Source organism: Orycteropus afer, unplaced genomic scaffold (assembly GCF_000298275.1).
Source record: "Orycteropus afer afer isolate SDZICR_OR568_19922 unplaced genomic scaffold, OryAfe1.0 scaffold00386, whole genome shotgun sequence".
Taxonomy (NCBI): domain Eukaryota; kingdom Metazoa; phylum Chordata; class Mammalia; order Tubulidentata; family Orycteropodidae; genus Orycteropus; species Orycteropus afer.
The window spans coordinates 1,552,264-1,576,100 of NW_006921973.1; the positions used below are offsets into that span (position 1 = coordinate 1,552,264).

Genomic DNA, 23,837 nt, shown 5'->3' on the forward strand with positions numbered 1-23,837 from the left:
TGTTTATGAGCTACAGCTGGTTTAAAAAATATGAATAAAAATGAAATTTGAACACAGAGTTTTAGTTGACTGAGTAATACCATCTCAGTTTTAAAATCTGAATACTGAATACAGTCACTTACCTAGAATTCTGATGAGCCTTTATAATTGAATATTTGAGAATGATATACAGTAAAAGTTGAGAAGTAATTTTCTTTCTCAAGATTGACTGCAAAAATCACAAAGCATATGTAGATTGTAATTAGCATCAAAACATGGAGGTTGTATATAATTTAGAAAAAAATATATATCTTATATGGAAAGAAATATTCATATCTTCCATGTAGATTGAGTGGTCTCTCAAAATATCTTATACATTTAGCAATCTATAATTTACAAAACCTGAAAGTTAGCACAAGCTAGCCAGCTTACATCAAATAATTGCCTGATTTATTTTAAGTGAAGATTAAAACAGAACATTCATTAAATAAAAATTTAAAAATGTGAAAACAATTACCAGAATATAAATGGCAGATTTCAACTCCTCACTTCACTGCAGGGAAAGCTTTGGTGTGTGTGGATTAATGTTCCACTGTAGAAAGTAGTTGTGAGAAATTTATTAATGGGTTCTCTTTATCCAGTTATTGGAGGGAATAACCTCCTACTATCTTCAATAATCCCACATATCTTGATTGCAAGATCTGCTGGAAAGCAATTTGACTAAGTCCAGATTCCTGTGTGAAATTTAATATCTATGAAATTCCACTTTAGGAAAATGTTAAGCTTGCTCATTTATTGTTAAACCTTAATAAAAAGAGAAAGGAGAGGAAACTGACATTTACTGTACCTATAATATGCATGCAGCCACACAATATATAGAAATCATATTGTTTAATCTTCCCAAACACTGGAGAAAAATACATTGTTTCTGTTTTAGAAATAGGCATTCTCAAAGGATTATAACTTTGCCAAAGTCTCATAATCAGCAAGTAGTGGAACCCTAGGCTATCCAAGTTTGCCTTTACAGACACCTGATTCTAAACCTAGTTTTATTTTCCCTAATTATATCATATCATTTTCAGAAATCTTCCATTTGAGTTTATAAAATTTTTTAATAACTGAAGTATTAATAAATATGTAATAAAACTACATTTTTTTCATTTGATATTCCCTGTTGCCTGAAACATATATTTATTATTCAGAATAAAGCCAGGAAAAGATATTTACCTATCACTTACAAACAAATACAGATTCTAAAAAAAAAAAAGGAAAACATTTTCTTATCCAGTAGGCAGAAAATGTAAACCCTTCTTATTCATGATGATGAATGCTTGAACACTTCCAGTAAGGGAAAATTCACTAACATTCAGAGGGAAATACAGTGAGGAAGTTTCTCTTCACATATTTAAATGGATTTCTTGTATCTGTATGTGCCTTAAGACAAAATTAGTGTTCAATAAGTATCTATTGAAACAATGTTCTAAAGTTAACATATTACTAAATAGAAGAGGCATTGGATTTTAATAGCAAAACAAATATTTTATTACTTCACTATTATGAAATGCCTGCCATTGGGAAAGCTATGGAGGTAAGAGTTTATTAGTAGTAACCAGTGATGGGAAGGACAGGGGGAAGGGAAAATCATTGGTTAGAGAACACAGAGGTTTTACTTATGTAAATGGAAAATTTTATGACAATTTTTTTGTAATTATTGTAAAACATAATTGATGCAATTGATTTTATTGAATTGTGAATGTGAAAAGTGGTGAGCTGCTAGATGTCTTATTCTTAATGTTACTACAACATTAAAATAAAAAAAAAGGTAAAAAGTACTGTTAATCTACCTTTCAAATACAGGAAACTGCAGAAAACATTGTGGATATAGTGAGTATGAATTTGGAAGTTTTATTCAAAATTGTTAGATTTATTTTCAAAAGTAATCATTTGGGAACTGCAGAGTCATTTAGGATTTTCCTGTCAACATAACATAAATGTCATGAACTCACCAATAGTAAGAAATTTTTGTTATGAATTAACATGAATAAGGCATGGAATTAGATTTGTAAGGATTCATGTCATTATGTTTCTTAAATGAAAAATTTTAGACATACCCAAAAGTAGAAAGCTTAGTCTAATAGCGCCCATATACCCACATACGTATACCATATTAACCATACTACTAACACTTTTACTTACAAAAATACTACAGAATCACATTAATTGTTTTTGTGCCTTTAGTTGTGTTTTAAATAAATGTAAAAAAAAAAAATTGTACATCCATTGAGAATATACCAATAACCATACATAGATAATATCCCTACATATGTATTGGTATGTTCTCTAAAAAATGTCCATAAGCAATGCAAAGCTAGCAGGAAGCAAATTAGGATAACTTATTAGCCACTACTAAGCACCTTGAAGGAGTGAGTCATTGTTGCTGTAGACTATGGAGTATGGTCATGGAGAACGTCAAGCTCAACTGACTCAAAATAGTATACAAAAATATTGCTCTACATCTTATTTTAGTGAGTAGCAACTGGGATCTTAAAAGCTTGCAAGTGACCATCTAAGATGCAACTATTAGTCTTTTCTTGTCTACAGCAAAAAAAAAAAAAAAAGTGAAGATAATAAATGACACGTGTAAATAATTAATTTGTCCAAAGGACTAATGGACCACATAAACCTTAGCCTTCATGACTTCATCTTCAACGAAATATCAGAAAGGCAACAGTTTGCACAGAGAGAAAGCTAGGAAGGCAAGAATGCACAGGCAAGAAGGACATAGGGAAAGGGTAAACACAGGGAAAAAATAGGAGGAGAAAATGGGGAATGTAATCAGTGTCACAAAACAATATGTGTATGAACTGTTGAATACAAAATGAACCTGCCTTGTAAAATTCCACCCAAATCATAACAAAATGTTTTCAAAAGGAATGTACATTCAAAACACTGTATTCTAAAGTCACTTAAAATAATTATTTTCACAAATGTGAAATATCAGGAATATTATTTTTAATTTTTAGATATTGCTTTTTGTATTAAATTTTACTTTTATAAACAACTAAATATTGTTGTTACTGTTGTAATGCCTCTAGTGTTTAAACACCATAACAAGGTACGTTTAAAGAAGTCTTGCTTCCAAAGCTGAAAACTCCACACTGTCCTCCCCCCACATATATCATTTTCCTATGGGTGATATTGATACAAGTTTTTGGTTTGTCCTTTTAGTGTTTCTTTTGCCAAAATCAAACAAATGTATTAAAAAAAAAAAAAAAAAAAAACCTCATTGACATCAAGTCAGTTCCGACTCTTAACCAACCCTTTAGAATTTCCCAGACTGTAGACCTTTACAGAAGCAGACTGCCTCATTTTTCTTCCATGGAGTGGGTAGTGTGTTTGAACTACTGACCATTTGGTTAGCAACTAAATGCTTTAACCACTATGTCACCAGAACCCTTTAACATATCAAAACCCTAAACACGTTGCCAACTATTCAATTCCAACTTGTAGCAACTGCCATGGGGTTTCTGAGGTGGTAAATCTTTACGGAAGTAGATTGCCACATTTCCCTTTTGCAGAGTGGCTAGTGGGTTTGAACTGTCAACCTTCTGGTTACCAGTCAATGCAGAAATTATCCTCATTGATTTTTTATAGCTGCACAGTATTATGCTGTGTGAAGGAACATAGTTTATTCTTACTGACAGGCATTTCAAATACTTCAAATATTAGAAATAGAAACACATTGAGAAATCTTTTGCATATTTTAGCCAAGGTTTCTTTGGGAGAGATTAGTAATTTAGATTGACTGAGTCAAATGTTAGTAAATATTGCCAAATATCTCTCTGCATGATTTATATCATTTTTCATTCTCAGCAGCAATTTATCAAACAACCAGCCTGCCAGCAGACTATGTTAACAAACTTTTTGGTTTTGGCATACCATAATTGCAATGTGATTCTTTGAATCAATCCAGGGAGATGAAGATCAAACATATCTAATACTAAATTGTGTGGTTGGAAAAAAATCCCATTCCACATATCCTGTGGAAATCTCACATTCCCTTCCTTGCTCAGTACAGATTCTAGTTACCCATACAGTCCTTCTCTCTCTCATAGCCAGCCATCTGGGGCTATGTCAGCAGAAACCAACGACAAAGTTCGCAGTCTGTGTCACTCCATCCATTTCAGATTAGCTGACCCCAAATTAGGAGATTTCATTTACACTCCTAGGATATTAGACACAAGATCAAGAAGACATATCAGATCAACCAGCCTCTACTGCTCCTTTGGATCTGTAAATTTCTGGAATGACTCACATAATTCACAGAGAGCATACCATACTTACTACAGATTTATCTCAACCAAAAAGAATACAAAAAAAGATGAATAGTGTGCAGTCTAGGTCTTCCCAAAAAAGGAAGAGCTACCTTCTCCCATTCATGGTCAACAATCAGGAAGTTACATCAGGCCTCAAAGCTCAGAGCTGTTATTGGTCTCACCACATAGCCATGATCACACCTCCTGAGGCTTAGTTAGCTTTGGGTACCATTTGTTAGCCTCTGGTGTAATACAGCTCTCAGGAACTCAGAAAAAAAGTCTAACCTGCTTTGTGTACCTGATAACAGCATTTTTTCAATTTGTGTCCCTCCTACTATGACACGTTACCATCTCAAATTTATTAGGGCTACTTCTATCCTCTCATATATAAACATTCTGTTTTTATTTTTTATTTACTTTTCTATTAATTAATTAATCTCATTTTTTTTAATATTAGGAGTTATTTAAATGTTAAAAAAATATTAGCCTTTTTTTCCATTATATAAATTGCAATTATCTTTTCCCAACATGCTGATGAAAGTACAAAATTAATTTACTTATGCTATTTTTGTGCCAGAAAAAAAAAAAAAAAGTTTGTATGTGATTTAATTTAACTTTTATTTTATTTTACTTTTTATCTAAACTGTTTGGACTTTTTCTGTTATAGTCATATACTTTAATTTCCATTTAACTATTCAGGTGTCAAGATTATATTTATTTAAAAGCCCATATTTCCTAAACTGAATCAATATTTCATCTTTATCATATATTACATTTCCATATGCATTTTATGAAGTTTCTGTACTGGTCTGTTAGTCTATCTACTAAAACATCCACATTTTTAACACAGGTTTTTACACTGATTTATGGCACTACACTGCTTTAATTGTATAGGTTTTACAGTATACATTCATATATGATGAGGCATGTTTGCTCTAACTTATAATTTTGGAGTAGGTACCTGGTGACTTTCATTTGATTTTGTTTTGTTTATAAAATACAGAATTTACATGACTAATTTCAGAAACAAAGAGAAAAATGACCTGTTGTGTTTCTTAGTAAGATTTGATTAAATTTATAAATTAATTTAGAGAAAATTGACATGTTTCAATGTTGAATATTCCATTTCAATTACAAATTGTCTTTCTATTTATTGTTGTTAGGGGGAGCTCTGGTAGTGTAGTGTCTAAGGCACCTGACTGCTAACCAGAGGGCTGGTGGTTCAAACCCACCAGCCATTCCTCAGAAGGAAGGTTGGGTAATCTACTTCCGTAGTGAAACTGCCTCAGAAACCCAAGGAGGGGTCACAATGAGTCAAGTCTCTAACTTGACAGCACACAACAACAGCAGCATTTGTTGTTGGTAGTTGCCGTTGAGTCATCTCCGACTCATACCAACCCTATGCTCCACAGTATGAAACACTGCCTGGTCCTGTGCCAGCCACACGATCAGCTACACCTGAGCCCATGGTTGCAGCCACTGTGTCAGTTGATCTCCTTGAGAGCCTTCCCTTCTTCTTTGACCCTTCACTTTACCAAGCTTGGTATCCTTCTTCAGAGAATGGTTCCTTCTGACAACTTGACCAAAGTAAGTGAGACAAAGTCTGGCCATTCTCACTTCCAAGGAGCATTCCAACTGCACTTCTTCCAGGACAGATATGTTAGTCCTTTTAGCAGACCATGGCCCTTTTAGCATTCTTGTCCAACACCTCAACTCAAAAGCATCGACTCTTCTTTGGTCTTCCTTATTCATCGTCCAGCTTTCACATGCATAAGAGGTGATTGAAAATACCATGGCTTGGGTTAGACTCACTTTAGTCTTCAAGGAGACATCTTTGCTCTTCAGCACTTGAAAGAGGTCTTTAACAGCAGATTTGCCCAATGCAAAACGTCATGTGATGTCTTGACTGCTGCTTCCATTGGAGTTGATTGTAGAACCAAGTAATATGAAGTCCTTGACAACTTTAATCTTTCCTTTGTCCATCGTGAAGCTGTTTATTAGACCAGTTGTGAAGAATTTTGTTTTCTTAATATTGCAGTGATCCATACTGCAGTCTGTAATCTTTAATCTTCATCAATAAGTGCTTCAAGTCATCCTTACTTTCAGCAGGCAAAGTTGTGTCATTTGTGTATCACAGGTTGTTAATGAGTCTTCCTCCAAAACTGATGCCACATTCTTCATTTAATCCAGATTCTCGGAATTTGCTCAGCATACAGATTGAATAAGTATGGTGAAAGAATATAACCCTGACACATTCCCTTCTTGATTTTAAAACATGCAGTATACCCTTGTTCTGTTCAAAAGACAGCCTTTTGATCTATTTATTAGTGTCTATTTCTATGATTTTTAGTACTAGTTTATACTTTTACATTTAAGGAGTTTACATTTGGTTTCCTGTTTTAGATGGGGCATTCCAAACATTGTTGTTGTTAGGTGCCACTGAGAGCATAGAATGAAAACATTTCCCAGTCTTGTGCCATATTCATAATATTTGCTATTTTGTTTATCTGGTGCCACTCTAACAGAAAATACCACAAATGTATTATTTTAACAAATGGGGATTTACTCTCTTAAGTTCAAGAGGCTAGCAGTCTGAGTTCAAAGTGTGAGCTCTAAGGGCTGGGTGAAGGCTCTTGACCTCTAGCTTTAGCTCTGACTCTTGTTCCTGGCCCACTGGAGCTAGAGGCATCTCTTAACTCAAGCAGCTGCTGACTGTTGAGGCTGACAAACCCAAGGGTGACAAGTAAAGTGGCACAGTCCAAAAATTATCACGCAATGCGGCAGGACACTAGTTCAAGTCCAGAAACAGTCTCAAGATTAGCAGGCAACATGGCAGGCCTCAACCAAATGTGGGATCCAAATATGCCAAGAAGCTCAAGATCTTCCTCACCATGTCTTCTAACATACTTGAAGCAGACCAACTCCTTAAGGCACCTCCTCAGTTGCTCACACTATATTCCACCATGGAGTTGATTACCAGTCCCATCAAGGGGTATAACTACATCCAGCTGCCCAGCAACTCAAAACCAGGCTTGCCAAGTTGACACATAACCTTAACTACCACAGTTGCTATGCTTCAACTCAGTGTTGCTGCCACTCTGTCAATCCATCTTGTTGATGATCTTTCTCTTTTTCCCTAATCCTCTGTTTTACCAAGCATGATATCCTTCTTCAGGGAGTAGATCCTCCTGAAAACATGACCAAAGTATAAGAGAAAAAGTTTTGCAATCCTTGCTTCTAAGGAACATTCTGGCTGTACTTCATCCAAGACAATTTGTTCTTTGGCCTATTCATGGTATATTAAACATTCTTCGCCAACACCATAATTCAAATGTATTAATTTTTCTTCAGTCTTCCTTATTCATTGTCCAATTTTCTTATGCATATGATGCAATTGAAAATAACATGGCTTGGGTTACACACATTTTAGCCTTCAAGATTATATCTTAGCTCTTCAACACTTTAAAAAGGTCTTTTGTAACTGATTCATCAGTGTAATTCTTTGTTTCATGTCTTGGATGATATTTCCATGAGAGTTTATTTTGCATCCAAGTAAAATGAAATCCTTGATGTTCTAGTGCTGCTCTGACAAGAAGATATCACAAATGGGATGGCCTTAAAAACAGGAGTTTATTCTCTTAGAGTTTGGAGGCTTTAAGTCCAAGTTAAAAATGCCAGGTTACAGGGGCTGGGTGAAAGCCCCTCAACCTTGGGGTCCAGCTCTACCTCATGCTCCTGGTCTACTGGAGCTAGAGGCGTTTCTTTACTCAGACAGCTGCTGGCTGCTGAGGCTTCCAAGCCCAAGGTTGACAAGTAAAAACGCACAGTCCCGATGTCACCAAACCACAAGGCAGGCCATTAACTCAAGTCCATTGTAAGTCCCAAGGTCAGCGGAGCTTGGGGGCTGCTTAACAATGACATGGGTACATGCAGGGTCCAAGTGTGCCTTAAGCTAGAGACCATTCCCCAAAGCTTCTGCTTATATACAGGAAGCAGACCATGTTCCCTAAGGCAGCTACTCAGCTGTTTACTGAGTAAACATTATGTAGATTTCATAATGGAGTTGATTACCAGTCTCATCATGGAGATTACTACATCCAGCTGCCCAGCCAGTCAACCAGGCCCAGCCAAGTTGACACACAAACTGAAATACCACACTTAACAAGTTCAATCTTTTCTCTGTTTATCATGATGTTGCTTATTGGCCCAGTTGTGAGGATTTTTGTTTTCTTTATATTGAGGTGTAATCCATATTAAATATTTTGAAACTTCTCAGTTTCAAGTCCTCTTCACTTTCAGCAAGCAAAGTTGTGTCATCCGCCTATCACAGTTTGTTGATGAGTCTTCCTCCCTGATGCTGCATTCTTCCTCACATTGTCCAGCTTCTGTGATTATTAGTTCAACATGCAGATTGAACAGGTGTAGGGAAAGATACAATTTGGTCACACACCTTTCCTGATTTTGAGTCCTGCACTATCCTCTTGCTCTACTCAATCTGCCTCTTGGTTTATGGACAAAATTTTCATGACCACAATTAAGTGTTATGGAATTCCCATTGTCTGTAATTTGTTATGAGCCAGTCAAATGCCTTTGTATAGTCAATAAAACACGGGTGAACATCTTGCTGGTATCCTTTGCTTTCAGCCAAGTTCCATCTATCATCAACAATGATATCCCTCATTCCACCTCCTTTTCTGAACCTGGCTTGAATTTCTGGTGGTTTCCTGTTTATGGACTGCTGCAACTATTCTTAAATTATTTCCAGCAAATTTTACTTGCACATGACATTAATGATATTGTTTGATAATTTCTGCATTCCCAATCATTATTATTTTTGATTAGCTACTGGTTGGATTTTATAACCCACTGACCTAATCATGCTTTACTTATTTTCTGTTTCTTTATATGTACCGTTCTGAGTAAGTTTTCCTAGTTATCTCATGTTCTTTTTCAATACAGGTATACCTTGTTTTGTTGTGCTTCTCTACTGAGCTTTACAGATATTATATTTTTTTTTACAAACTGAAGGTTTGTGGCAACTGTGGTTCAATCAAGTCTACCAATGTCGTTTTCCCAACAGTATGTTGTCAATTTGTTTCTCTGTTTCACATTTGGATAATTCTCACAATATTTCAAATTTTCATAATGTTATTGCTCATATAATAGATTATAGTATAGTGTAAACATTACTTTTATATGCACTAAGAAACCAGAAAAACTGTGTGGCTCACTTTATTACCATATTAGTTTTATTGTAATGGTCTGGAACTGAACCTCCAGTATTTCTGAAGTATGCCTATATGTAGGTTCTTCTTTTATTTTAGGAATGTCCTTTGGAGTTAAATTTTAAATATTGAATATTTAATTGTGTTTTTAAATCCATGCTCTGTTACATGATTATTTTCATTTTTTTTTTTTTTAGGGAGATTCTAATTATCAATATATATATCAAAATATATTTTCACACCAGTATTTGCCTTCCTTGAGCCCCTTTCCATAAACTTCCTAAACTTCTTGTTTCTCACCCAGAGTTCATGCTTTACTTTAATATGGCTTATATGTGCAATATGTATATATATATGTTTTTTCTTTTCCTCAGAAAGAGGCTTTGTCTTTAAGGAAGAGAGTATTTGCAGACAATATGTGAATGTTGTGACTTGTTCAAAAACCACAACACTGTTGCGATTTCTATATCTATGTGCAGATTTTTGTTGTTGTTGTTGTTTCTTTTGGTACGTTTTTACAACGTGGTGCATGTTTGAATTTTCTTAGATTCCTTGACCATTCTGATTTGCATTTCCACAAATTTCCATACTGGGTTCACCTTCTCTTTCTGGAAGTAAATAATTACTGGAGTTTTCTTTTTGTTGTTATTGTTGTTTGTTTCTATCATATTATAAGTATTCTTCTTTTATGTTCTGAAGTTCCTCCCACAAAGTTTTTGTCAGGCATGTGTCCTAATGCTATCAATGATTTGAGCAACCAACTTGTTACAGGAGTTTTTTCTTTAGTTATCCTCATTAATTGGCTTGACTCACATTATGCATTCTGTGTTCCAAATGCAAACTCTGAATGTGACTTTTAGAAATAACATTTGTTGACACCCTACAGATATATCAACAGACCTAATAATCTCTTTCAGAGAAGTATGAACTCATAGAAATGAATAATTGCCTGTGTTATGTCATATTAAAATTTATTTTTAAGGTGGGGAGGAGATGCAAACTATTCTACTAGACAATCTAATTTGGCATTTTATAAACTTGGCTTCTCAGTTTATAAGTGAGCACAATGCCACCAGGACAGATGGGTTCCTGAGAGAAGTAGAACAAGCATCAAGTTTGACAATTATGTGCTAGATGAACATCCAAGAATATGGAAGTCCGAGGATCTCAGATTCATGCTAATCTGAAATTACATTGATATTTTTTGTCAGTATTTGAATATTGAAAACTGCAGCTATATTTTTATATATCTCAAAGATTGCCTTTGAGAATCCATTGTCATTTCCTAAAACTTCCTTGGAGGATAGTGTTCCCCATAAAGTTTATTCACAAACAGCATTTTAATATAATACTGTGTGTTGGGAACATCAGAATTTATTACTAATTGAGGAAAAGAGTATTGTTAAATCTTTCTGTTTAAAGTTATTTAATGTTAATTCATTTTCAGCTATTTGTCCTACGGAATAATCTGGATTTTTTTTTTTTTCTTTTACCTTTTTATCTGAGCTTATTTAACAGAAAGGTATCATCCTCAAAAAACAAAACAAAAAAAAACCACAACAAAAAAAACCCTTCATTTTCTGCATTAAAAAGTAATTCAATATGAATATATAAGTATTGTTTAAAAACATTTTTAGTTCATTGTACATGTATGTTTTTATGATTAAATGGGATTTTATCTAGTAATCTAAGATCGTGTAATACTTCAGAAGAATCAGAGCAAGAGCCAGAGAAAAACACAAATTTCATTGTTTACCACTGCTGAGAACCCAGGAAATAAACAACTGTGTGCAATAGGTACATATGGATGTTTTATGACTGCAGTCTTTCCCTGGCTTGGGAACTTCTGTTAAGAATCTCAACAGTATTCTATCACAAGCTACATATGAAAAACATTTCACCCTATATTAAAATATATATATATATATATATATATATATATATATATATATATATATATATATATATATTTGTTACATAGACTCTAAAAACTGGATTTATTTTTATTTTATATTAATTATATATTATTTACCATTTATATATGAGTATATATTTGAAAGTTATATGCATTTAACTTATATATTTGGCATAATAAAGTGCAAATGAAAGCTAAGTCTAATAATATGCTTGCTCAGGTTTCCATATTGCTATGATGTTTTTGTGTTAAAAAAGTTTTAAGTAACAACAATTTCATGTCATGCACCCCAAATTAGGAAAGCTAATCTACATAAGAAAGTGAACAAAAGTTAGAGAAATCATTCAGCGAAAACTAGCTATTCAACATTCACAAAATATATGTTGAAAGGCTATAATAGTGGCCTTTCTCTAGGTGCTTGGAAAACATATGTGAATAACAACAACAAAAATGCAAAGTGTATCACTCCTTTGTTTCACAATGTCCATAATCTAGGCTTTCCCACCTGAAGATAATTAAAAATTGATTTTAAGTGGAAAATGGCATAATTTGAAATATTGTTAATGCAGGAGAGGAGTCGCTCACAATTTTTGTGGACAAGCGGAAGCTGAGCAAACGATCTGAAGGAAGTGATTCCAACACCAATAGCTCTTCAGTCACTCTGGAGACACTACATCAATTAGCTGCTTCCTATTTCATTGACAGGGACAGCACCCTTCGAAGACTTCACCATATTCAAATTGCATCCACTGCCATAAAGGTATGAATGACTTTACTCTAAAATTGTGCTCTTCCATTATTTTTCCTACTTCTAAAATGCCTTTTTATATATTTGCATGGGTCAGTGATTTAAATAATTATGTTATAAAAAAGTTTTTTAAATATTTCCATTTGTTTTGACTTATGTAATATATTTAATATGAAATTGTGAGCATTTTGACATAATTATTTTCTCTTCATAATGGGGTCAACATTTTTCACAAATTGAATTGTATAAGCTTAACCTGAGGTGTGAAGACTCCTTCAAAGTGCACATGGGTAAATTTTGTTTTAAGAACTTTTTTTTTAATCCTTCACATTTTAATTTATGTATTTTAAGACATTATCCTGAGAAGGAGTTTTATTAATTTCGAAGTGGTCCACAGCAGAAAAATCATTACGAAACCTAGTTTTGGGAGAAACTTTATTCTCCCAAAAAGTTTTTAAGATATAGTTAAGAAGCCTAAGTACTTAGCTACATTTCTAGATGTCAAGACACACCATAATCTAGAATTAGTGAATCAACACCATGCATTTGTTTAAAATTCTCTGCCTTTGACTATGCAATGTTGACATTATGAGAACTGAGAATATGAAAGAATAATTGAGTTTTTATTTTCTCTCAAAAAAGAAAGAAAAGGTAAAACAAACTGTGGTCTCCAAAACAATAGAATTTTTAGATATAATCCTCTGGCAGGTCAGGTCAACATGTTATTGTGTTTGGCCAAAGGCCATTGCAAAATCAACAAAGCAAAGTCAGCACAATGTGATCCTAGACTAAGTTAAAACAAAACAGAATATAAAGAACATTTCTCAATGTTCTAAATGTACCATCTCATAGTTAATTAAAAAAAAAAATCATTAGATATATTGCTTTACTGATTTGTGAGATTTAATTAATGTGTGTGTTTTGTATCAGTTGAAAACTTACTACTTCAGTGTTACATTGGTAATGCTAGAAAGAAATTATTCCAAGCAATATCTTTTGCCCAAGATATGGAGAGAGAGCAAAAAAGTGGTATGTGACAATTTTTAGCTTAAGGGCGACACAAATAATACTGCAAAGTCTCCAAATAAATTACTTCGATATTGGTAGTGGCAGAAGTTGGGAAAAAAGACTTCCATAGATGTAAATTACACAATTATAGTTAGTCTTCTTCTGACTGTGGGGCTTCGGTTATGTTTAGTAAACAAATATACAAATAGTATTTATATAGTCTAGAACAGAACAAAATGTAGCCAGCACAATGCAGATGTTTTACCTAGTTTAAAACTGTGCTAAGATAAGATGTTGCTTGTGATACTTAGCTTGAGGTTGTTAATTAGAAATAGACTTTTTCAAAAATCAATTTCAATGATATAAATAGTAACATAAATCAAATTGTATTCTCTAATAAAAGACATCATTATTGTAACTGTGTTTATTATATGGCTATTGATTTCTTTTGTTCACCACTCAGGGGAATTATACAATAGAATTTTTGCACTGATACTAAGAAATATCCATATACAATTTATGTCAAAATTTAAATGGACATTTGTACGTACTTCTTTTCCCTCACAAGAGATAGATGTGCCACAAAATATACAAGTTTAATGGCATAAACTATAGTATGCAATTATTATTTTTAGATCCTGGTGATACAACTGGCAATGGTAACTCTTCATGAACGTTCAAATCTAGATGCATGGTAGAAATTAGCCCCAGAGGAGCATGACTTTTATAGGAAATGTGTGACCTAAGAGCAGGAAAGAGGAGTAACGTGGGATGCAGCAGAGTCAACAGTGTCACAGTAAAAAGGCTTCAGGGAGTGATCATTTTCCAATAACTATATAAAAGATGTTCCAGATCACATAAGGAAAATATTTTAAAGTGTTTGCAGAGTGGTTAGAGATGAGAAGGAAGAGTGGGGCTTTAGGTCTACGTGAAGAAACAACATTATAGGAATGATACAGGGGCAGATTGTCTAAAAAAAGACATGAGGTATTAGTGCCAGATAGCAACAACGTGGCTAAGAACCCAGGCACCAGAAGTGCATAGTGGGGACAATGGTAAGGTAGTGGGGAGGGGCAAAGGCAGGAGGACAGTTGGATCTTTGGTATTTTATTAATACCTGAATGGAATTCTTTTTGAGTAAGTTGTAATGATGATCCTCTCCAGAGTTGGTTGCCGTTATTGTGAAGGTTCCAGGGAAAGACTCTGTGCTAGAGCATGTGGGCCCATATCTTCAAGTGAGAATGGAGCTGGACACATAGTATTCATATGTACTTCAAGAGGTCCAAAGGCTCTTTGAATTACATATACACTTTTATGGGTCTGTGTAGTTTTCTGTATAGAATGTCTTTTATTTTCATTAATCTCTGCACAGATGATAAGTACCTCTCTTCAAATATAATGTTGATTAGGATTGCAAGTGCTTAAAAATGTAAGTTAACAAGAGTTTGTGGAAATGGGTAGGTAAAGAAGAGAATAGGCAAGTTCCAAGAGCACTCAATTAAATGAAATTGTTTGTAGGTGAAAAAACAATTCAGTGCAATGTAATATCTTTGAAATCAGGAGTCTAATTCCTTTACTATATCCTTAAAGATTCAATGTTCTGCTTTTCTATTTTAAAAATTCAAATTAAGGGTAGCAGTATTCATAATATGTTGTCTTAGGTAATATACCTTGCATTTTAAGCGTCGAACAGTAGGCATTTGTTTATTTATTTATTTGGTATTTAATTTTTTGAATAAATACCAAATGAAGTTGTTCCTTGATTCACAGAATTTAGGAGACAGTATTGTTTAAGAATAAAGTCAAATAAGATAACTACCAGATAACAGCAAAAAAATATAATTAAAGTCTGCAAAATCATACCATCTTTTATCATGATAATTATTGCAAAAATACAAAATAGTTAGGCAATTAGTGTTAATTATGAGTCAGTTTGTAGAAAATGGAACAGGGCAATTAGTTGTTTTCATCTCTTACAATTATAAATATAAAGTAGATAGTAGTCCATTAATACATCTGTAAATAATAAAAAAAGAATAACTAAAACACCCATGTGACCCATTTAATTGACATTATTCCAACTAATGATATTTACATCAAATATTATTTTCTGAGGACACTTTTGTTCCTTGAGAGTGAAATTAATACAATCTAAAAAGTTTTTTTTTTTTATTTGTTTTGATGTGCTCAACAATAACTATTTTAAGAAGAACCAAGATGTGAAAATCTATAAGTAAACCACTTATAATACCTGGAGATTTTAATTTCATGTTAATTAATTAATTTATTTATTTATTCATGTTTGGTTCTCTTTTTAATGGCAAATCCCCTTAGGGTTTTCAAAGAACGTTTTAATTTATATATAAATGTAAAAGCAAAACCACTACCATCAAGTCTATTCTGACTCACAGTGACCCTTTAAGACAGAGTTGAATTGTCCTATATATTTTACAAAGTTGTAAATGTTTATAGAAGCAGACTATTTCACTTTTCTCCAGCAGAGAGGCTGATGATTTCGAACTGAAGACTTGTGGTTAGAAGCTGAATGACTTAACCACCACACAACCAGAGTTTTCCAGCTTATATATATCAAACAAAAACCAACCCACTGCCATTAAGCCAATTCCAACTCATAGCAACTCCCATTGGGTTCCAAGGCTGTAAATCTTCCTGAAAGTAGACTGCTCCATCTTCCTTCCATTAAGCAGCTAGAGGTTTTAGGTGGTGGGTTTGAACCACCAATCTTCTGTTTAGGAGTCAAATGCCTTAGGCACTGCACCACAAGAGCTCCTTAGCTTATATATAAACAAACCAACTCACTGCCGTCAAGTCAGAACTGACTCAAAGCAACCTCTCCTTGGGTTTCTGAGGTGGTATCTTTAGTCTTCATCTTCATTTTCTGGTTTTTGTATGTGTATGATTTAATTGAAAACACCACAACTTGTGACAAATGCACCTTTGTTCTCAAAGTGATATATTTTTCTCTTTAATACTTTAAGGAGGTCTTTTGCAGCAGATATTCCCAATGCAATATATCATCTGAGTTCTTGACTGCTGCTTCCATGGGTTTGATTGTGGATACAAGTAAAATGAAATCCTTGGCAACTTCAATATTTTCTCCATTTATCATGATTTTTCTTATTGGCCCAATTGTAAGGAATTTTATATTTTTTATATTGAAGTATAATCTATACTGAAGGCTATAGTCTTTGAACTACATCAATAAATGCTTTAAGTACTCTGCTTTTGGTAAACAAGATTGTGTCATCTGCATACTGCAGATTGTTAATACGTGTTCTTCTAAGCCTGATGCCCCATTCCTAATATATCCCAACATCTTAGACTATTTACTAAGCACACAGATTGAATAAATATGGTGAAAGGATATAGCACTGACACACACCTTTCCTGATTATAAACCATGCAGTATCCCTTATGTTGTTTGAAGCATCAGCAGCCCAAGGCCTATGTATAAGTCCCACATGAACACAATTAAATTCTAGAATTACCATTTTTCTCAATGTTATCCACAGTTTTTTTTTTTTAATAATCCAAATAGTTGAATGACTTTGTACTGTCAATAATATGCAGATAAATATTTTTCTGGTATTCCCTGCTTTCAGCCAATATCTATCTGCCATCAATGATAGTGTACCTCATTTTGTGTCTTCTTCTGAATCTGGCTTGTATTTACAGCATTTCCCTGTTGATGTATAGCTACAATCATTTTAGAAGTATCTTCAGTAAAATTTGTTTGTGTGAGACATAATTGATACTGCTCAATAATTCCCAATATGTTGAAACACCATTCTTTGGAATAGGCAGGAATATGCATTCTAGTAAATTTACCATTGATTATCTGCCTTCCACATTTCTTGGCATAGATGAGTGAGTGCTTCCAGAATTGCATAGATGTGTTGAATCATCTCAAATTGTATTCTGTCAGTTCCTTAAGCTCTGTTTTTTACCAGTGCTACCAGTGCAGCTTAGACTTCTTCTTTTAATACCATTGGTTCTTGATCAAACACTACCTCTTGAAGTGACTGAACACTGACCAATTCTTTTTGATGCATTGACTGTGTGTATTTGTTCCATGTTCTATTGATGCCCCTCCTATGTCCCTCAATATTTTCTTCACAGCCTTAAAATTTTTCTTCATTTATTTCAGCTTGAGAAATGATGAACATTTTCTTCCCTTTTGGTTTTCTAAGCCCAGGTGTTTGCAAATTTCATTATAATAATTTACTTTATGTTCTTGAGCCACCCATTTAAATATTCTGTTCCATTCATTTACTTCATCATTTCTTCCATTAATTACTCTATGTTCAAAAGAAAGTTTTAGATTCCCTTCTGACATCCAATTTAGTCTTATCTTTCTTTACAGCCTTTTTAAAACTTTCTGCTTTCTTCATGTGTAATGTCCTTGATGTCATTCCACTACTCTTCTGGTGATTGGTCATTAGTAGTCAATGTGTCAAAACTATTTTTGAGATGATCTCTAAATTCAGGTATGATATACAAAAGTTTATTTTTCAATTCTTATGAATTTATTTTAATTTTCTTCAGCATCAACTTGAACTTTCATATTAGCAATTGGTTGTCTGTTCCACACTCTCCCCTTGTCCTTGTTCTGATGGATAATATTAACCCTTTCCATTGTCTCTTTCCACAGTTGTAGTCCATTTGATTCCTGTCTATTCCATCTAGTGAGGTCCACATGTGTAGTCACTGTTTATAACTATGAAAAATGTAATTACAATGAATAGATTGTTGGTTTTGTAAAATTCTGTCATTCAATTTCCACAGTCATTTCTATCACCAAGGCCATATTTTCCAAGGACAAATCCTTCTGTTTTGTTTCCAATATTTGCATTCCAATCACCAGTGCATCAGGATTACACATTTGATCAATTTCAAACTGCAGAAATTAGTAAATGTCTTCAATTTATTCATCTTTGCCATTAGTAGTTGCAGCATAAATTTGAATAACAATCATATTAACTAATATTCCTTCTCAGGAATATTATACTATCATTTCAGCATTGTACTTCTGAGTAGATCTTGATTTTTTTTTTTTTTTTTTTAACAATCATATTAACTAATATTCCTTCTCAGGAATATTATACTATCATTTCAGCATTGTACTTCTGAGTAGATCTTGATTTTTTTTTTTTTTTTGACAATGAATGTGACTCATTCCTATTCAATCTGTCATTCCCAGCATAGTAGACTATATATTTCTCTAATTAAAAATGGCCAAAAACTATCCATTTCAACTCATGAATGTTCATTTATTGATCTTTATGTGTTGCATTTCATTTTTGATGTCTTCCATTTTCCTAGATTCAAACAAGAAATATATAAAACAATAAATATAGAAGAGAAATACATAATTATTGACATATTAACTGTCTTTGTAATCATTGATAGAAAAATTAGAACATCAGCAAAATCATATTTAAACAAGCCAGAAGGTTGGTTGTTCAAACCCACCAACAGCTCTGTGACAGAAAAAATATAGTAGTCTGTTTATATAGAGATTATTTCCCTGGAAAGTTTATGGGGTTTTTCTACTTTGTCCTGTAGGGTTGCTATGAGTCAGAAAAGACTTGAAAGTAATGAATTTGATTTTTTTTTTTTTTTGCGGGGGAGGTGGGTCAACCAATTTGACATAATTGACATTTATGTTGTATTCCACCCAACAACACCATAACATTCATTCTTTTCAAGTGCACATTTGCATTTGTAGGCCATATGTACAAACACAATGATAAACCATGTTTTGAGGCATAATAAAATTTTAATAAGTATAAAATAAAAAGTATAAAAGCATACAAATCTTGCAAAATTTTGTGTCAATAATTGAAATATATCTGGTGAACCCTAAATATTTACAAACTATATAACAATTTTCTAAATAACTCAGGGGTCAAAGAATAAATCAAAGGGAAATGAGAAGTTATTTGAACTGAATTAAATGAAATACAACATATCAAATCCTGTTAAATGTTGTCAGGTTTACTTAGAAGGAAAATCTTAGCATCTCTTTTTTGTGTGTGTTTTAATTATATAAATATAGTAACACATTTGCCAAGTCCACACGTTTCATGTATACAACTCAGTGACATCCATTACAATATTTATGTTGTGAAACCATGACTGATATCCATTTCCAAATTTTCCCTCAATAGACCACTCAATACTTCCTAAACAATGATTCCTACTGTGTCTCTTCCTCCTGCCCTTGGAAATAAATAAGCTCTGATCTCAATTTGCCTAGAGTAGGTATTTCATACTAGTGAGACCATACAATATTTGCCCTTTTATGATTGACATTTTCCTCAACATAAAGTTTTCTTTAAGGCCAAGCCCCAAGTTAGGTGGGTGTGGGGTTCAGAGGCTTCTTTTCACTTGGGTGTGGCTCTATCTTAAGACCAGGGCCCGAGGTAGGTGGGAACAGGGCTCAGGGCCTGCTTTTCACTTGGCAGCAGCTCTATTTTAAGGCTGAATCCCTAAGTAGGCAGGCACAGGACTTAGGGGCTGCTTTCACTTGGGGACAGCTCTATTTTAAGCTGGGGCCTGAAGTAGGTGGGTGCAGAAGGGTTAGGAATAGCTAAGGGAGGTGAATTTCTCTGTCATTTTGTTGTCCTGTGGTGGCTTACATGTTGCTATGAGGCTGTAGGCCATGCCACCAGTGCTGCAAAATGCCAGCAAGTTTGCCCATGGTGGACAGGTTTCAGTGGAGCTTCCGGGCTAAGAAAGACTAGGAAGAAGGAAGAAGCATTGGCTTCTCAAAGAATTGGTCAGTGACAACCTTATGAATATCATTGTCTGATATATTACTGGAAAACTTAATGAATAGCCCTGGAACACTGTCTGATATAGTTCTGGAAGATGAGCCCATTAGATAAGAAGGCACTCACAATTTGACTGAGGAAGAGCTAACTTATCAGAGTAGAGATGACTTTAATGATGTGGATAGAGTAAAGCTTTTAGGACCTCTATTGGCTGATGTGGAATGATTCAAAATGAGTTGAAACAGATGCAAATATCCATTAATAATTAGAACATGGAATGTACTAAGTATAAGTCTAGGAAAATTGGAAGTTGTAAAAAATGAAATGGAATGCATAAAGATCGATATCCTAGGCATTAGTGAGCTGAAATGGACTCATTTTAGCCATTTTGAATCAGACAACAATATAATCTACTATGGCAGGAATGACAAATTGAAGAGGAATTGTGTGACATTCATCATCACTGTGTGTCAAGATCTGTCCTGAAGTACAACACTGTCAGTAGTACAATAATATCTATACACCTACAAGGAAGACCAGTTAATACGACTATTATTCAAATCTATGCACCAATCACCAAAGCCAAAGATGAGAAAATTGAAGATTCTTACTAAATTCTGCAGTCTGAAATTGACTGAACATGTAACCAAGATGTGTTGATTATTACTGGTGAGTGGAATGCAAAAGTTGGAAACAAAGAAGAGTTACTGGTAATTAGAAAATATGGCCTTGGTGATCACATGATAGAATTTTGCAAGACCAATGACTTTATTCATTGCAAATACATTTTTCAGCAGCATAAGTGATGGCTATGCACGTGGACTTCACAAGATGGAATGTACAAGAATCAGATTGACTACATCTGTGACAAGAAGCAATGGAAAAGTTGAATATCTTTGGTTAAAACAAGGCCAGGAACTGATTGTGGAACAGACCACCAACTGCTCATATGCATGTTCAAATTGTAGTTGAAGACAATTAAAACAAGTCCATGAGAGCCAATATATGACCTTGATAATATCCTTCCTTAATTTAGATACCATTTAAAAAATAGATTTGATGCATTGAATACCAATGACTGAAAACCAGAAGAATTGTGGGATGACATAAAGAACATCATCCAAAAAGAAAGCAAAAGGTCATTAAAAAGACAGGAAAGGAAGAAAAGACCAAAGTGAATGTCAGAAGAGATTTTGCAACTTGCCCTTGAATGAAGAGTGACTAAAGCAAATGGAAGAAATTACAAGATAAAAGAGATGAAGAGAGATTTCAAAGGGCAGCTCGAGAAGACAATGTCAATTATTATAATGAAGTGTACAAAGACATGGAGGTAGAAAACAAAAAGGGAAAAACACATTAGGCATTTCTCAAGCTGAAAGAACTGAAGAAAAAATTTAAGCGTTGAGTTGCAATATTGAAAGATTCTATAGTTAAAATATTGAATGATGCAGAAAACACTCAAAGAAGATGGAAGGAATACACAGAGTCACTGTAACAAAAAGAATTGGTTTATATTCATCCATTTCATAAGGTAGAATATGAATAAGAACCAATGATACTGAAGTCAAAGCTGCCCTGAAAGAATTGATGAAGAACAAGGCTCCAGGAATTGACAGGCTATCCATTGAGATATTTCAACAAACAGATGCTCTGCTGGAGGCACTCACTTGGCTGTGCCAAGAGATTTGGAAGACTGTTACCTTGACAACTGACAGGAAGAGATCCATATTTGCACCCATTCCAAAGAAGGTGATCCCACAGAATGTGGAAATTATTGAACAATACAATTAATACCATATGCAAGTAAAATCTTACTGAAGATAATTCAAAAATGGTCCCAGCAGTATATTGATATGGAGCTTCCAGAAATGCAACTGGATTCAGAAGAGGATGTGGAACTGTCCACTTCCAGAAGAGGATGTCATTGCTGATGTCAGATGAATCTTGGCTGAAAGCAAAGATTACCTGAATAATGTTTACTTATGTTTTATTGACTATGCAAAAACATTCAATTGTGTGGATCGTAACAAACTGTGGATAACATTGAGAAGAATGAGAATTCCAGGACATTTAATTGTACTCATGAGGAACCTATGCATAGACCAGGAGGATCTCATTCAAACAGGACAAGGGGACACTGCATGGTTTAAAATCAAGAAGGGAGTGTGTCAGGGTTGTATTCTTTCAGCATACTTATTCAATCTCAATGCTGAGCAAATAATCTGAGAAGCTGGACTATATGAAAAAAAACATGGCATCAGGATTAGAGGAAGAATCCTTAACAACCTGCAAAATGCTAATGACACAACTTTGCTTGCTGAGAGTGAGGAGGAGTTGAAGCACTTACTGATGAAGATTGAAGAATACAATCCACAGTATGGATTACACCTCATTGCAAAGAAAACAAAAATCTTCAGAACTGGACCAATAAGAAGCATCATAATAAATGGAGACAAAATTGAAGTTGACAAAGACCTCATATTACTTAGTCCACCTTGAGGACTAAGGTGAGCCTGACGCAAGCCATGGTATTTTCAATCATCTCATATGCATGTGAGAGCTGAACAATGAATAAGGAAGACCAAAGAAGAGTCAATGTTTTTGAGTTGGGGTGCTGGCAAAGAATGGTGAAAAATACCATAGACTGCTACAAGAACTAATAAATCTGCCCTGGAAGAAGTGCAGCCACAATGTTCCTTGGAATCCAGAATAACCAGTCTTTGTCTCACCTGCTTTGGTCATGTTGTAAGAAAAGACCATTCCATGGAGAATGATATCATGCTTAGTAAAGTGAAAGGTCAATGAAACAGGGGAAGGCCCTCAACAAGATAGATTGATACAGTGGCTACAATGATGAGTTCAGGTATAGCAAGGATCATGGAACTGGCACAGGACTGGAGAGTGTTTTGTTCTGCTGTATATATGTCAGCATGGTGTATATATGTCACCATGGTCAGAGATGACTCAATAGCATCTAACAACAACAACCGCACAATCAACACCAATGGAAGCAGCAGTCAAGACATAAGACAATGTATTGCATTGGACAAATCTGCTGCCAAAGACCTCTTTCAAGTGATGAGGAGTAAAAATATCTCTCTGAAGACTAAGGTGTGTCTAACCCAAGCTATTGTATTTTCAGTTGTCTCTTATGCATGTGAGAGCTGGACAATGAATAATAAATACTGAAGAATAGTTGATGCATTTGAGTTATGGTGCTGGAGAAGAATGCTAAGAGTACCATGGTCTGCTAAAAAGACTAACAGATCTGTCCTGGAAGAAGCGCAGCTGGAATGTTCCTTGGAAGTGAGAATGGCCAGACGTCGTCTCACTTACTTTGGTCATGTTGTCAGAAGAAGCCATTCTCTGGAGAAGGATATCATTCTCAGTACAGTGGAGGGTCAGTGAAGAAGAGGAAGGCCATCAAGGAGATGGATTGACATAGTGGTTGCAATGATGGGCTTAGGTACAGCAAGGATTATGAAGCTGGCACAAGACAAGGCAGTATTTCGTTCTGCTGTACATAGGGTCGCTATGAGCTGGAGATGACTCAGTAGCACCTAACAACAATGTTTTGGTTACCTAGTGCTTTTCTGACAGGAATATACCACAAATGGATTGGTTTTAACAAACAAGAATTTATTCTTTTATGGTTTGATGACTTTATGTTTGATTTCAAAGTGCCAGGTTCTAGGTGGTAGGTGAAAGGCCTTCAACCTTGGGCTTCAGCTCTGCCTCCTGGTCCTGGTGCACTGAAGCTGGAGGCTTTTCTTCAGTCAGACAGCTGCTGGCTGCTAGACTGACAAGCCCAAAGTTGACAAGTAAAAAGGCAGAGTCCCAATATTACCA

The 23,837-nt window shown here is 34.5% G+C and overlaps 1 protein-coding gene across 1 annotated transcript in view; it reads left to right on the forward strand.

The window, feature by feature from the left end:
* Positions 1-23,837, forward strand: part of BRINP3 (BMP/retinoic acid inducible neural specific 3) — a 733,775-nt gene that overhangs the window by 343,289 nt on the left and 366,649 nt on the right. Inside the window, exon 3 of the mRNA XM_007953312.2 lies at positions 12,005-12,195. Coding sequence (XP_007951503.1) covers positions 12,005-12,195 — 191 coding nt within the window. The remainder of the gene's footprint in view (positions 1-12,004; positions 12,196-23,837) is intronic.